The sequence below is a fragment of the Ambystoma mexicanum genome, chromosome 10 (assembly GCF_040938575.1).
Source record: "Ambystoma mexicanum isolate Mex_15411 chromosome 10, UKY_AmexF1_1, whole genome shotgun sequence".
Classification (NCBI taxonomy): Eukaryota; Metazoa; Chordata; class Amphibia; order Caudata; family Ambystomatidae; genus Ambystoma; species Ambystoma mexicanum.
In genome coordinates this window covers 768,603,035-768,619,992 of record NC_090932.1, presented here as the reverse complement: position 1 = coordinate 768,619,992, position 16,958 = coordinate 768,603,035, and the positions used below count along the sequence as shown (strand labels likewise).

Here is a 16,958-nt window from a genome sequence, read left to right as displayed (position 1 = left end):
CATTTTAATTTTGGGACTACCCAAGGCAAAATATTCACAGCGACTTGTCATTTCAAGTCATCTTTAACATGTAGGCTGCGTTGCTTAATTTAGAAATAAATCATCACCAGTCTGTGAATATTTAGAACATATGTTCAGAATACCCAGAACAATGAGCACTGCACTCTACCACGAACACCCCCTTTCCGAAAGTGAGTGGGACCCAGGAATACATTGGCATGAGGGAGAGGGCAGCTGCAGAGCATTCCACAATAGACTCTATTTAAAGAGCTCACATGATCAAGGAGCAGCACAGGCAGCGGCTGATGTTACAGCTTCACAATAGATCCAGCACGCGGGCAAATGGCGGAGCCAGGTAGGAAACAAAGTGACATCGTTTCGGTTTATCTGTAAACTATTTTTTAGTTGAAAGACGTTTTTACTGCAGCAGTAAACGAAGGATGTATTGAGGTTGCTAGAAATGGCCATGTAAATCACAATGACGGTGTGACCGCGAAGGACAGTATTACGGAAGCTTTGCACCGTCGTAGTGCACTTTTTTGTCAGTGCAAATGCTCTGTTGCATTTTTGCACCTTTGCAACTTCTTCCACTGTTGTGTATTGAACAACATTTCCGTTAAACAGGCAATACACATCCCACCGTCATATTCACAGAAATAGCATTTCTAGAAACACTTGATTTTGCCATGCACGCTGTTATAAGAATACTAATCTTCTGTTCCTATACAGTGCTTCATGCCAGCCTCCTCCTGCTTCTAAGCACTGCAATAGCAGGTTTTGTTATTACCCTATGTTGAATGGCACTTGCATGGTACTCTTATTCCACAGTCAGCATAAAAATAATAAATATTGTATCTGAATTGCTCTACAATTTGATTTCATAGTCAATTTGCTATAACATTTGTAGGGTACTCTTAATAACGTATACCATTTCTATTGAGATTGCAGTAGTTGATACAAGAATAACGTGCCGGTCTGATTTAGTATTAGGAATGTTGTCTCGGGAGGATAGCTCAGGGGCAAGGCTCTTGCCTTCGAAAACGACGCAGAGCAACACAGGTTCGATACGGGTGCCTGCCCTTAGAAACCCATGGGTATTAAGCATCACCAATTATAATAATAACAAGCCATAATCGAAAAGGCATTTAAAGAAGCTTCTCTCTCAATCACTCACTCAAGCACGCTGCTTTATGCAACACAAGAGTAAAGGTACCCGAGTTCAGTATTATTACGGCGCTTGAAAGCGAGAGGGATATGCATGGAATGCGATATGCAACGGGATGTTATGCGGGTACTGGTCCTGAGATTTGCTCCTGACCTGCATAAAGTAAAATATGAAACCTTCAATGCAATTTGAAATAGTGTAGTCGCCTCTGTATAATGCGTGTTTCCTTTTGATAGGCGAACAAGATAAAGTTGGGAGCAGTCGTGCAGGTGAGTGAAATGCTTCTCATTCTAGAAATGTTTTTTTGATATTTCTATTTTAATGCTGAAGTTCCATCCTTGCCGGCAGGATCGCAGGGGGACTGGTCTGTGTACACGTGCCTCGGTGGGTACGACACAAGTGTGCTATGATAGCGAAAATCATGGACAACATGTAGATGTTCTCCCATGAAAACATCATGGGCCTGATTCATAGAATTTTTTGCACGGTTCATAGTGACTTTGCACTTCTGAAAAGTGACTTTGCACTGCCGACACACACCCTGATTCATGGAAATGCGCAAAGTGTATTTTTGCAGTGCAAAGTCTGCGCACAGTCATTTTTTGCACTACAAAATGACTTTGCACTGACTTTGCACAGCAAAAATACACTTCGCACAGTTCCATGAATCAGGGGTTGTGTCGGCCGTGCAAAGTCACTTTGAACCATGCAAAACATTCTGAAAACTGCTGAAAAGTGACTTTGCACTGCCGACACAAACCCTGATTCATGGAATTGTGCAAAGTGTATTTTTGAGTGCAAAGTCAGTGCAAAGTCTGTGCATAGTCATTTTTGCACTACAAAGTGACTTTGCACTGACTTTCCACAGCAAAAATACACTTTGCACAGTTCCATGAATCAGGGGTTGTGTCGGCCGTGCAAAGTTACTTTGAACCGTGCAAAACATTCCATGTATCAGGCCCCATGAATTTCCATTTTCGTTTTACACAGCAGCCATAAGTGGAGAGCTGCGCACGCGCACTGGCGGTGTGTTAGAAGTTAAGTGATGTGTAGTGAGGCTTCCCAGTTGGCTATGTGGGGATTGAGATAGTGATAGCAGGGATGGAAAATACCAAATAGGACCTAACGCTGATCTGCAAATGATGCATCCGATCTGCAGTCATAGGGGCACTCCCGCGCAGGCCACTCATTGAGAAGGGGACATTATCATTCTCCCAATCAGTGTTTAATGCATTTTAAGTGTAAGAGATTTCTGTTTTGGACCATATTTCCCTTTAGTCTGGTACACAAGCTCAAACAGCAAGAACACCTGTCCAGGCAAAGAAGCCAGATTCCTAATATATTAATGTCCTGCTCAACTAGCAAGACCGCGATCACCACTGTACTCGTTGTACAAATACCATTTGGTACTAAATCCACAAGAACCGAGATGTTATAGTTGACTTACTCATTATTAGATGAGCCACGTGCCTGGATTGGGCATATGTGTTATTCAGCAGGACTGTCATGAAAAGCAACAGAGTGCATACGTGAGGATTTGGCGGCCATTCGGCAGTTTGGAGCTAAGTCGACATGGCTTTGGCATCTGTGAATGCTGACCTCGGCACATCTTTAACTATGTCAAATAGCAGAGCCACCCTTGTCCACTTGAGCATCTACCCCACTTCATGAGAGCTCCTAACACATCACTGAGCGTGCAATTATAATTGGTGCCAAGAAAGACTTGCCCACTGCTAGCTCAGTATTCCTGTAGTTCAAGAAGCTGTGATTATTCCATGCAAATTCAGTAATGGCCAGACCATGTGTGATTTAAAAGCTCGGCCAGTAAGAGACTGAAGGATAGGATGAATGTGGTTGCTTTTAAGTAGCTACAAAGAGTTTTGAGATCTCAATAAAGTTGAAGCCAGAAAATAATTTGTCTAAATACATAAAGGATATGGTAGCTTGCCAAAAACATTGACATTCCACTAGCACCTGTCCCAAGGGGGCAAGTCAAACAGTTCCACCAAAGACAGGCGTGCACAGACAGAGACCGCCCACGTTTGGTCAAGGTTCTGGCTCCCCCGCACCTTCAGCTTTGCCATTGTGCTGGTACAATCTCCCCACTGGCAATCCCCCCCCCCCTTCTCCTCGTTACCGTTCCCCATGCCCAACCGCACTCCTTCTACTTACTGGGATCTTGCGGCCAATGCCACAACACACTGCTCATCAGCTGCACGGGACATGAATAAGGGACCTGGTCTGAAGCCACTGTCTCACTGGGCTGATATTCCAAAGAGGTCAAGGCCTGTGCGTCCACACACAGAACACATACTCCCACTCGCAACGATGGGGATCTCGCCATTGTGCCAATAAAAGAAGGACGGCTTCTCCTACAAGGCCCTGAAAGCTACAATGACGAGTTGAGGGCCAGTCATCACTGCTTATCATGTGCCTGCTAGTTACCCTTGATGCCAGCACCCAAAGGAGCAGGCCCCTCTAGGTACGCTCTGACATGAGAGACAGGACACAACAGGCGAATGGAGGAGGGTTGCCAGATGAAGTTGGTCATGTCACACCTCATCCCCCACTTACAATCCAAGGGATTGTAACCAGAACACTTGCCATGACGGGTTCAGTTAAAAAGTTTGAGGTACTGGGGGCCCCCTTTGATCATTAGGCCCAAAGTGGTCACAATGCACGGAACACCTGCAGATATTTCTTACCACCATCAAAGAAGCCAATGATGAAGCAAAATAGTCATCCCTACTATTCCCTACTGGGATGGCCATACATAACATTTTCGAGACACTCACGGACAGATAATTTGTACGTAGCGGAAAAACAATACTGGCGGATTACTTCAATCCCCAAGCCATTGCTGAATTTGAAAGATTCCAGCTTTTCCAAGCGACACAAGTTGGAAACAAAGCCACTGCTGCCTTCTATGTCACCTCGCCTCTTCATGTACCGTAGTAGATGAGACAGATGTAATGAGCTCCCAGCTAATCCATGGATGCTACTCAAGCAAACGGTGGATGCAAATTCAATGTGATTCAGGCCTATCGCTCCAGAACATCCTGGAGCTTAGTCGATGAGCTGACTGAGGTACACACCGAAGGGATGTAAGTGCATCCCTTCGGATATGAAGGTTATATCAGATATAACCAGCACCTGGTTATAGCTGATATAAATGCAATGGCGAGGAAATGGTGGAAAAAGCAGCAGGGTGTTTGCAACAAACCACTGTCAAATGACCCAGCAAGCATATCCCAAACCAAGCAATGCCTATATGACTACTGTTGGGGAATGTTACGGCGCAAAGGCCACTGCCCAGCCAGGAGTGCTGTGAACCACTTGGCAAGTCAGGAAGCAATCTGATTATGATGAAAGCCTGGGCCCCATCACCAGAAGGTGAGCAATTGGACGCAGTGTCCATGGATGACTTGGAGGATTCATCAGATGAGCATCAAGTGTTCCTAATCTCCTCCCTGGGCTGCAAGCCTAATCAACTCAGCTAATCATGCTGTAGAATACGGTTTATAGTCATAATGTCGACAACAAAAATGTCGACAGTCAAAAAGTCGAAAACAAAAATGTCGAAAAAAAAAATGTCGACTTTTTTTTCAATGCATTTTTTTTTCGAAATGGGGGGGTTCCCCCCCAGCCCCTTTTTTTTTTTTTTTTAAATTTTTCCCTTTTTTTTTAGTCCCGAACCCCTAAAATAAATATATAATTAAAAAAAACGAAAGTCGACATTTTTTTTCCACATTTTTTTGTCGACATTTTTGTCTGTTGACATTTTTTTTTCGACATTATGACTGTCCACCGTAGAATACTAATATCAGAAGCCCCCATGCCTGCACTTATTAACCCTGGATCCTCAGTTCATGTCATCAGCAAATAACAATTTTCAAGTCAGCTCAAGCCCACCCAAGGTGTGGATATGTGCCTATGGGAGACACACACCCATTCCATTGAAGGGTGTTGCACACACTGAATACATCATGGTGATATCAAAGTGGCAGGGAAAGTATATGTTATGCAAGCGGACACTGCCACACTCCTTAGCTGCTACACAGCAGAAAGCATACAACTCATTTTCTTTGCATATGAAATCTACGAAGAGGTACTGGAAGATATCTGTGAATTCAATGTCCTATTTTAGGACATCCACTGCCTCAAGAGTCATGAGATGCGCCTGCAAATCGATGAATCTGTGCAGCCTTTAGCCCTAAAACACAGGCACCTCCCATTTCATATAGGCCCTAAAGTTGAGGAGGAAGTACGCAAGCTAGAGAATGCGGTCTTTATCGAAAAGGGGGAGGGACATTTCTCTGAATGTCACCAATAATGGTGGTGTGCAAACCTAAACAACTAGATCAAGTATCCATCTACATCAATATGGGCCTGCCATACAAGGCCTGTGAATCGTGAAAGACAAGCCACGCCAACCCTTGTAGATCTTCTAGTTCACATAGAAGGGGCCTAGCACTTCATGAAGGTTACAGGTATATAACAACATTTTCCTCGCAAGAAAGGACGACACCACTGTAAGCACATCACCTACAGTGTGTCGTCAGCTGCCACATTCTTTCAACACACCATCAGAGAGGGTATAGCAGTTATGCCTGGTGGAAGCCCATGGCAGAGGAAGGGTGCAGTGTCGGCACCGTTGGAACCGGCTGCAGAAGGATTTCCATGCTTTCTGTTGCTTTGGCCACACCCCCCCATCTTGAAAACATTGTTCTGGGAGTCAGAGCTGTGAAGCCCGCGACTCAGGAATGGCGCAGTGTTGGTGCTGCTAGAGGGGGCTGCAGGAGGATTTCCTTGCTTTCTGTTGTTTTGGCCATGACCCCCCACCTTGAAAAGGTTGTGCTCGGACCCGGAGTGGTGAATCCCATGGCAGCGGATGTGCACAGTGTTGGCGCTACTGGTGTTTGTGCCAAGGTTGATAAGCAGCTGAACACAGTCTACAAGGTAACATTCATGCAACGGGTGGATAGCTGCCCAAACCCCTTACTGATGTACTAACGGTGGAAGCCAGGACTAGAAAGCCGTACCCAATTTCAAAATCCTACTAATGTGGATCCTGTTTCATCGGTAAGAGGAGCACCACAAGAGCCTTAGGCAGGGGTAAGAACTGCCATCTTTTGAACCTTAACGCCATGACTGTTGCTGCATATATACCGCTGATAGTATTACTGCGTCACTACAAAAGCCGCCGGTAATATTGCATAAAAGAAGCATAGAGGAAGCACGTCGCATCAGGAATTGAGTTCACAACTGCAAACAATCTCTATGCTGTCCTCAGAATTGCAGTGAGAGGACCAGGGAGTTAAACCCCAGTAGGAGCAGTGCACTTTCCTAATCTCAGGGAGTGAGGGGGGAGTCAGACTCTGGGTGCCCCTCAAATCAGTCGGGCGTTCCCCACTCCTGAGAGGCATACAATCCAGAGGCGAACACTGAGACACTGAGATCTGGAACTGCTGTCAATTGCTGTGTTTGAAAAGCCTAAAATAACATATAACTGTGACCCATAGAACTACTGCAGAAGGAGTGGAGAGACGATCTCCCCCTGGCGTGGGATATTTTCTTCCTTGATCCTCAGGGAGCAAAGTGGGGGAATCGACTGTGGGTGCACCTCGAGTCAATCGGACGTTCTTCGCTCCTGAGAGCAGTAAATCCAGAGGGGAAGTGGGAGAACTTTGAGTTGTGATAGCGTTTTTTTTCCAGAAGTTTTCTACAATTTTAATAGGTAATTTCTTCAGTCAGTCTCAATTCTTACTTAATTTTTATCTCCATTTTTATCGTTTTTCTCTTCATTTACTTGTGAACTGTATACATTCTTGTATTTTTATAATATTTCATAATGTTTTATATTTCACATTGTATCAAATCTAATTGTTTAGTACGTTTTCACACTCTGTGAAGTGATTTAGTGGAGAGCAGTGATATTTATTAGGCATACCATCGCTATGCGCACAGAGGCTTATCTGCATATTCCCTAAATAGAATGGTTAAATGGAATGCAGAGGGGTCAAACCCCTCCCATCCTCCCATGGGCAGCTAAAAACAATTTCTCGAATTCTCCAACCAATCAAAGATGTTAACCTCCTGATCTCAGAGATTAAAGGCCTACTGCACGAAATAGATGATATAGAGTGCACTGATGACAAAGCAAAGGAGGGGAAAACTAGAAGGGAAGGGCGAGCAAGGAAAGAGAATTCAAAGAACCATACAAAATGACCATTTCGGACTGAGCAGTTGCAGTTGTTGACCTGGACCTAATAGATTTCTGCAATCCTGAACCGATGTTGCAAACTAAATCACCTATTAGAGGGGTAAGATGAACCACAAAGGGGGACAGTTTAGCGCCTTTTGAAGTAGTACAAGCAGTGGGCTAAGAAGGTGGAAAACAATGCCAATTCTCAGTTATTAACAATACCATGACCCTGGGAGTGCGAGATGCTAATATAGTAGAGGACTACTGCCAAGCCAATGGTTCATGTAAGGCAACTCACCAGTTAAACACCAGTAACCTCGACCAACAGGACAGTGACTAAGTAGATGCTATGTATGGGATCCCCAGGGAGAGTCGGGGAGAGCTTGGTGGAGGACCCAGTGGCTCTCGAGTAGCGCCAACAATAGGGCTTTCCGATCGCTAAGGACCTCAACAGGACTCAACACCCTCGAGATATTACCCACTCCACCCAACAGTAGAAGGAGCGGTGAGATGGCTCGCAAGCAGAGGCCAGTTTGTAAAAGAAAAGCTGCACACAGGGGAAAACAGAAACCGGCTATGCATGGCAACCTAAAAAAATCAGGCCAGACCAGGACCAGGACCAAAACAGTAGGAACCCAAACAGTAAGTATGAGTAATCCTAGTGGGGCCTTATGAACAACAGAGCCCTGCAATTTAAAATTAATGGCCAAATAAATGATAGAAGAGATAGAGGAGATTATTGTCTCCAAAAGAGAGAAATGGCTGAAAGAGGCATGGGGGAAATTAAGGAAATTAAAAGTAAAGTGGCATATTTGAGTCCATCGAAGGGAGAAAAGACCAGCTTTACCTGGAACATAGCTAGTTATAAAGACATCTGCTCAGGGCAAATAAACGCACAGCGGACCAGATCACTAAGTATTCCATCAAACAAGAACTGGGCAGGGCCCAACCCATGTTGTCTGGGGGGTAAGGGGGATACACTGCCAGGGCCCTCTTGACAAAAATTCACAAAGATGGCCCTATCCTGATAAAAGGGGCCCATGGAGTATGGACCCCACCCATAAAAATGTGCAAGGAAAAGTAAACATAGGCTCTCCATTCACGGGCCCGGAAGCAATAACTGTGCATAAGCACCAAATCTATGCCCCCCTGGGGGACTATTTGAATAGGCCAATAAGGGTTCTGTGTCCATCCATAGTTATGACTAATATCCCACGTTTGAGCAAAGGAATGTATGAGGGCCAAGAGAGCCTCATAAATAAATGTACCTATTGGATATGTTACACTAAAGGCTGCCTCTCACATAAGAAGTGACATACTATCCTGCCACAGGGGAGATATCGATAATTCCCAATATGATTACATCTGAGCCTAGGGATCGTATCTCTCCAGGACTGAAATCTCTGCACTGGCTCCCAGTGGCTGCGAGGATTAAGTTCAAAACCCTCTGCATTGTCCACAAGTCCTTCTGGGGTCTGGGGATTCAATGCCTTCAACGCTCTCTTCCTAAATGTCTTCCTTCTCGAGCTCTTCGCTCATCCGCCTCCAACTCCCTCAGGGTCAGTCGCTTCTCCAAGAAATGAGCTGGTGGTAGATCTTTCTTCGGCTGGGGCCTCCCTCTGGAACAGCCTCGCTACCCCCCTGAAACTTGAGGAGAACGATCTTTGGTTCCGGAAGCACCTCAAAACCTTCCTCTTTGCTTCTGCTTTCTCTCCTCCTCTCCCCTGCTGAACTCCTGGCTGAAACTGCACTGGTCACCTGCCCACCATCTGATCCCGGGCCCAGGACCCCTCCCCCACCATTTGCACACTTGCACTGTTTCCCTGGCAACCCCCATACTTGGGGACTGTTTTCTGTATCCCTACAGTCCCCTACGAGCACTTGACACCTGATGTCTGCACGTACCCTTGCATGGGAAAATAAGAAAGCATCAAATACACAATTAATTTGTGTACTTCATTATACAACCGTAACTTTTTGGTGGTGTCGATTCTTTCCTCCTTACGGAAGTTTCCCTGTATGTGCATCAGATTTGTATGAATTGTGGGTCTTCATATGCATTGTTTTATAGCAACACAAGGATGTAGTAAGTCCTGAATTATAAGCTATTAGATATTTATTCCATGTTATCATTACTCAAAGCTCTCATAAGGTACCAATCATTATTTTACTATCCAAAATTATCTGATTAAAAATATTGTACTTCTATAGTGCATTCTGCAACCATTGCCGAGGTGTATGTATATTTAGGTTCCTGTATTAACAAAAACACTCCAATATCATGTTTTACCTAGATTAGTTCATTCTTTAATACATTCATACGTTCATGATAGGTCTCCCGATCACCCCTGACATCTTGTTACTAACATTATAAAGACAACCCCTTTTAGAGGTTTTTTATCAAAATTAATTTCATATGTGATGTCATCAATGACATTTGTGATGTTATCTTTGATGTCCTGGCAGTGCATGGAGGTGTCGCGAGTTATGCTTGCTTAGCTTACCATAAGTGGTGAATTTCAAGGGTTTTTCGGTTTTACCATAACGTCTCTTTAACTAAGATTTTTCATTGAATTTCATGGGTTTTTGTAAGTGCAACTTAACCATAACACACCTTTAGCAATGCTTTTTTCAGTGAATTTCATGGGTTTTTGTTAGTGCAACTTAACCATAACGTCCTTTAACAAAGTTTTCACTGAATTTCATAGGTTTTTATTAGTGAAACTTAACCATAACGTCCTTTAACAAAGTTTTTTCTGTGAATTTCATAGGTTTTTGAGTGAAAATCTTTCATGATTACATCACTGCATATAAGTTATTAATAATTCCTCTTTTAACATATATGAAAGAACTGTAAACCCCCTTTAACAAACGCATTTTTTGCAATGCATACTAATGTGTGTTGTTATCAGCAGCACATGCTGGGGATGCAAGTCAACGATGGATTGTCTTGGGCATGAGGCTCAACCATGACCCCAGGCCCGCCAAGCCACCCCCGTTATCCAATGCACCTACCCTGCATCCTAGTTCAGAGTTCACTATGCCTTCATAATGTGACCAATGGCCAGTGCTCATGGCTTGCAGCCATGACGAGTTTCCACAATCCATGGGACATGGGCTTCGGCCAATGCTGCATTCCCCAATAGGCAAATCAGAGTAGACATTTGTCCTTGCCAAGGGCCAGGTCCATTGCCCAGGCAGCAAAGTTATATCACTATTTTTTGTACTTACTTTTTGACACTTTAAAAAAGTAAAACACGGGACAGATTTGCAAAAGTATGCTTTCAGATCCTTGCTGATGCTCCTGTTTGCTGCAATCCTGTACAGCACTTCGGCTCTAGCCAAAAGCAGAATTAATTTTCCCATTCAAACCTATACCAATTTTTAAAACCTTTACCACATAGCCGGTCTCTGATGCCCATGTTCACTGTAACCCCATTGCCGGTCCCTTGTGGCCATGGGCAGTAGCCAGATTGTCCGGTTCATGGCCTCATTGTCCACAGGCTATACCTCAGTCACGAAAGGTATATCACTTTTTACCCACATTATGTCACTTTTCAAAAAATAAAAACACACACACATTTGCAAAACCATGCCTTCAGGTCCTTGCCAAAGCTCTTACACAAGTTTGCTGCAAATCCGTCCATGTTTTATTTTTTGAAAATTGTCAAAATGTACATACATAAAATAGTCATATAACTTAGCCCCCACATGACAAAATCCATTCAGACTTTGCACATACATTCAAGGTTTGCTCTATAATCGTTCTGCAAACTTGTGTGCACATTCGTAAAATGACAACAAAGTTATAAGCCGTCTAAAAATGTTGAGGCCCCCTGTCTAATTTTGAACCCTCTTGACAAAATCCCACATAAACTTTGCAAATCCATTCAATTCTGTTTCTAAAATCTTTTTGCAATCCTTTGTGCAGATACGTCAAATGGCACCACATTTATAAGCCTTTCAAATATTTTGGCCCCCCCCTCTACTTTTGCTCCCTTTTGGCAAAACAGATCCAACCCCACTCAGGGTCAGGTCTAGAATGATATTGCAAACTTACATGCAATTTCTTTAAGTGGTGCCAAAGTTATAAGCCATCCAAAAATTGCTTTTCACCAACCCAGTAATTAAAAAATAGGCATGATGTCCACGAACATCTGAGATGTTCATAAACATCACAGGACTGTCCCCGAATATCCAGACTTTTTTGCAGACTCCAAGGATAAAAAACACCTGTTTTTTGGCTTCTTATGGTAATATCCCAGCCCATGCTCATCACCCCTCACCTCTGCAGAGATTGTTTCATTAGTTTGACAAGTGCAATTTTGTGGTTTTTAAAATGTTTTTTCCGCAATGTCTGCGGACAATGGGTGCTGTCTGTTAATTGAACATGGTGGGCGTTTCCCAAAAATATGACGCACCACAAGCTTTTCACCATCGATGCATCCAATGTCCGCGGACATCACGCCAGCCTCTGAAGCAATTGGAGGCCCGTCCGCTGACCGAACAGGGAAGTGAGCCCGCGGACCAAACCCAGATATCAATTTTTTATTTACCTACTTTTTGGCCATTTTAAAAAAAACGCCTAAAAAGATTTTCACAAAATTTACAAAAGCACACTTTCAGGACCAAGCCGCTTCTCCTGGTGCAAATGTAGTGAAAATTCATCCAGCGGTTTGCGCTGTAGGTGTGAGAATTCTGTTTTCCATTGCGTCTATTGGAGAAATCACACATTTTGTGACCCCCCTATAACTTTGCCCCACCCCTGTATGAAACTTCCCCCATCTTCGCAGGATCAATCTGACAGCATCATATACTTTTTACATGCAAAGTTTTGTTAGGGTTCGTCCAGGGGGGACCAAATTATAAGCCACCCAAAAAGTGCTCTTGCATTTGGTTGCACAACTTAACCATAACTACAGTGCTGCTAACGAAGGCCCTCTGATATTGGTTTGGGGGTAGAGGGCGGGGGCTGGTGGGTGGCATACTGAGGTGACAGGGATGGGTTAGATGGGGGATTAGGAAGGCCCATTAAAAATATATGTAGTAAAAAATGTCCACAAGGAAAAATGCACGAGTAAAGTGCGAACGAGGAAAGTGACCTTGTTAAAAATACGTATAACCGGCTATGCAGAGACAATGCCAGCGAGTTAACAGACAAGGCAAATCTCCCATTGGGCTAAATAAGTTTGCAACAAGATGAGGGTTAGGCATATTAAGGTAACTCTTTTAATAATGTGTAAGGTTTTCACATATGCCTAGATAGAGGTTAAAATGTCTCAGCCATTTTCAACAATGCACATGTTTGTTCTGTACAGTCTTCCTGTTTGGTCTAATGTTTACATTCCTTTAAAATTAAGGTTGCTTTTGAACAGCATGTGAGAATTAAGTTACACCAAGGGCACATATACCAAAACATGCCTAAGTACCACACCCCTTTTAATGGGCTGTCTGCCCCTGGAGCAAGAAGAATGAAGGGTAAATTGGCCAAATGGTGTAATGGAGCATGACAATCCAAGGCTATCCCCAGGGATAACTACATATTCACATTTGTATTTAGGTCGAATATTGTGTAGTATCTTACATTAATTAGCATACAGCACACTGGAAGGTAGTTCCTTAGCATTACACAAGGTGTCATTTTCAAACAGAAGGTTAACTGGGGTACAATTTGAGTACATCTTGGGATGATTGGGGAACTTCAAAGTACATGAGGTCTGCAACATTGTTCACACCACTTTGACCCCAGTAATAAGGCCTGCTGACTTTTCTAATTAGCCTAACGATCCCCAATGTAAGTGGTTTTTTTAGATGTTCCATGCAGCAACAAGAGAATTAGAACTGTCCTATACATTCCCCTCTAAATCTATTTTCCTCCTCGTTAGAATCAAGGCTCTCTGCTGAGCTAGATCAAAAGCAGCACTCTTTCAACACCCGAGCAAGTGAGTAATTTTTTAGAATCCTGACAAAAGGTCAGAACACCTGACTGTTGCTATAGAAGCATTTAGTGCAGTCATTCTTTGCACCGTACTGTCTTCTATGATTGGGTCACACAGTTGTTGAGCTGCTACAATAGTAAGACCCTGAATGGAAGTAACATTCAGAATATGAGAGGGAGTGTATTGGAATATAGTGCAAGCCACATTTGAACCTGAGAGTAGTTCAACACTTAATATACTGAGATAATGAGTGCATGCCCTTTTGATAGAGGTATTATTGATCTTCAGAAAGGGGAATGAAAAGACAAACCTGTCAAGGGTGTGTCTCCCAATCACTCTTTGAGATCTCCAAATTCTACCTTTAAGAAACAGAGCTTTAGTGCAACATATCATCATGTCAATCTTGTGAGAGGGCTTGTCCCAATTGATCTCATCTTTGCACACCATAGCAGTATGGAGGGTTATTGTCGGAGTGATTGCATGTGGAGAGGATTAATTTAGATTATGCGAGGAAGAGGTTAACATCTGATATTGTTAATCAGAGGTGCCTCCCTCTGGAATGGCCTCCCTGCTCCTCTCAAACTGGAGCCGGACCACCTGAAGTTCCGTAAGCAGCTCAAAACTGTCCTCTTCTCTGCTTTCTCTCTCTCCCTCCCCTGCTGACCAACCTTTCTGCTGTGAAGACTAGTTGCTTGGCTACACTCAGAGTCTCACTGAGTTCCAGGCTCTTTCTTTCTCAGTCACCCTTGCACTGCCTCCGGGCCTACCACGCACTTAGAGGCTGTAACTGTAACCCTACAGTCCCTTGTTCTCCTTGCACTACCCAGAGCCGGGCTGCACTAACTCAGAGCATTGCTGCTCTGTTTTTCCCTACCCTCTCCCTTGCACTCCACTCCCTTTCCCCTTGCACTTCTGTTCTCGCACTTGCACTATCTGAATGACAGAGGCAGAGTAAGATAGTTGTGTGTTCCTTCCCTTATCATACCTAGAAACACGTGTGTTTAAGTGCGTTAAATTACATATCATATGATATCAGATAAATTAGGACGGACATAGTATTCTTGGGGAACTTCACCAACTTCACCAACAGTACATTCAACTTCAATAAGGAGAAATGCTAAACAGAAGTAAAGTACTACATAAACTCATGAGGCAGTCCAACAGTTCACACTCTGTCACACAACAACCCTACTCTTCTTCCACTAGGAACAGTTCTGCACATATTTGGTGACTATGTCTGTGGTATTAACAGAACATGTCTTTTAAGATAGGTCTCTGTATCTTACATTATTGTTTGAAAACATGTGCCTGTACTCGGTAACATTTCCTGTCCAGTAATGACTAATAAACACTAGCAATCAGTAGAAAATGTGACATCTTTACATTTTAACAGTTAGCAGCGTCTATCAATGTGGTCCATCCTTGACACCTGACAGCCATGTTGATGGCCAGGAAGAAGTGATTAGGACCTTTCCAGTCTGCTGTCGGGGTAGTCTTTCACTGATTTAATTGAAGTAAACCCACATGCTTGCCTTCAAGGAATGGGATAGCTGTTCCGGTTCGTTTTGCAGTGCTTCACTGACCAGTGCGGGGATAGAATAGACACATCTCATTAGCTCTTTGTAATAGTCTAATATCAAGTTATCAGTGAAATGACTATGTTCATGTGCTTCTAAATCTAGATACAGGAAAGCACATTTGATGACCAATAAGTATTAGATATGGACTTAAACCTGTATTTCTGTTCATCGTTGTTCGCGTAATCAAGAGGGCACATGGGAGTGCGTTAGTCATTTAAGATTTATTTCCATGCACATTTCGGCTATTTTATTTTTCAGAAGCCAATTCTGGCATTCCACTGCCCATGGTGATTAAGGCTGGTGTGGAGCGTTTGCTGAATTTCTAATGTTGCACACATTTTCTTCACTAACTGTCCTACAAATGGGTCCTTCTTCACTGTTCATGCTCACAGGTACTCTAAATATTGGCATACAGTCAGTGATCGATGTCTTTGCAATTGATTTCATATCAGACTTTGTACAGGGGTAAGCTTTTATGCATACTGAAATAATGCCCACCAGAGCAAGGATGTATTCTAGACAACAACATTCAGGATAGGAGGCATACAAGGCAGAGGAGAGCTATGTTCCCTAACCATCCTAAGGAAACAGCGGGTGACTGCTGTTAGGCCAAGGATTGCTCATGTGACAGCTGCACTGGACGAACAAGTTTCCTCACTGCAAGTGACGGATCCACAGTTAGTGCTAGACACACTCTCTGGGGGGGGGGGAGCGCAGAACAAAAGGACTTACTTTGTCCTGTAGCCACTGGATTGAGACTTCTAGTAACAAGAAGCCCAAAAGCAGCTGGAAGACTGTGTGCACAGTTTTAAACTCCATTCAAACAGTGTGTGATGCCGGACCTGCAGTGCTGCTTTTGGTACTTTTTGCATCTCCGAACTGGCTCGATGCTGCTTTGACCAGTAGCATTCTTCACCACAGTGGCTCGAACAATGAATCACCGCCATGGAAGCCTTCAAAACTCTGCATCTTTGAGCACCGTATCAGACCAAGAGGACCTTGACTCGACCCAACTCAAACATCAACTCAAACTGCTGAAACCAACATTTGACACACTGACTCAACCCAGCTGTAACATTGTCTCCAATTGACTCGACCACCAATCCATTTCTTTTGAACCTATGAACCATACCACATTGAAAGCCTATCCAAACCGCACAGACACCCATCGCACTACTAACATGGTGTCTGGATCACTGCAACTAAATTAATCTTGAATCTGGTTCAGTTGGATGGAAAGCACAGAGAAGGCCAGTCCAATGCTGCCAAACCACCTAAGACCAAGAACAAAGCATTGTCAGTAGGCCCTGTACCACCATTGGGACCCGAGTGACTATGATCCCCTTTTCCAATCCTGTTCTTGAAAGCCATATCTTTTTAGAACATTGACATTTCTGTGATTTCTTGCCTGATTAACCAGAGTGCTACTCTTTGACTTCTGAATTGTCAGTTTTCTGTATATATATATTTTTTTTTCGAGGAAAAAACTGTAGTTGCAGTTCTGGTGAGAACATAATGCAACAAAACCCCTTAAATTCAGCTAAAGCCACCTTAACTTTGTGAACCCTTGGTTTGTGCAGCCTATGATCACAATGATGACATCACAGATGACAGCACTGATGACATGTCAATATATTACATAATTGGATACTATTTACAGATCCCTTTTACTTTATACAGTATGTAATAGATTTCAATTTTAACATGTTAACCACCTACAAAAGTCACACAGACAGAAAATGCATATATCTACATATTTTCAAGCAAATGTTGAATTTTAAAATTTAATTTCTTTTCTATACATATAGAAATTTAGGATAATAATCCTTTTTTTCAATTCCCATGTATAGAAATTCTTCAAATATATCCTAATACTTGTTTTAAAGCACTTCTCATGTCATTTAGAAAATTATACATGTACACATTTTTCTTACAATAAAATAATTGAGTATTTAACTATTTAGGTATGTTTATTTTAAAATATCGTAAATAATTAGTGTTCAACATGTGTCGCTTTCTATTTAATTCTAAACCTTTTTTTGTAAATGTATGTACAAATTATATTATAG

The 16,958-nt window shown here is 43.0% G+C and overlaps 1 protein-coding gene across 2 annotated transcripts in view; it reads left to right on the top strand.

The window, feature by feature from the left end:
- The first annotated feature begins 235 nt into the window (after nt 1-235).
- The window catches only part of STRIT1 (small transmembrane regulator of ion transport 1), a 95,261-nt gene continuing 78,538 nt past the window's right edge, over nt 236-16,958 (top strand). The window contains exons 1-2 of one of the 2 annotated variants that reach the window (XM_069618418.1): nt 236-355; nt 1,402-1,434. In XM_069618418.1, coding sequence (XP_069474519.1) covers nt 343-355; nt 1,402-1,434 — 46 coding nt within the window. In that variant the 5' untranslated portion in view covers nt 236-342. Of the gene's footprint in view, nt 356-1,401; nt 1,435-15,159; nt 15,282-16,958 lie in introns of those variants that run through there. The other variant, XM_069618417.1, reaches the window with a different exon arrangement.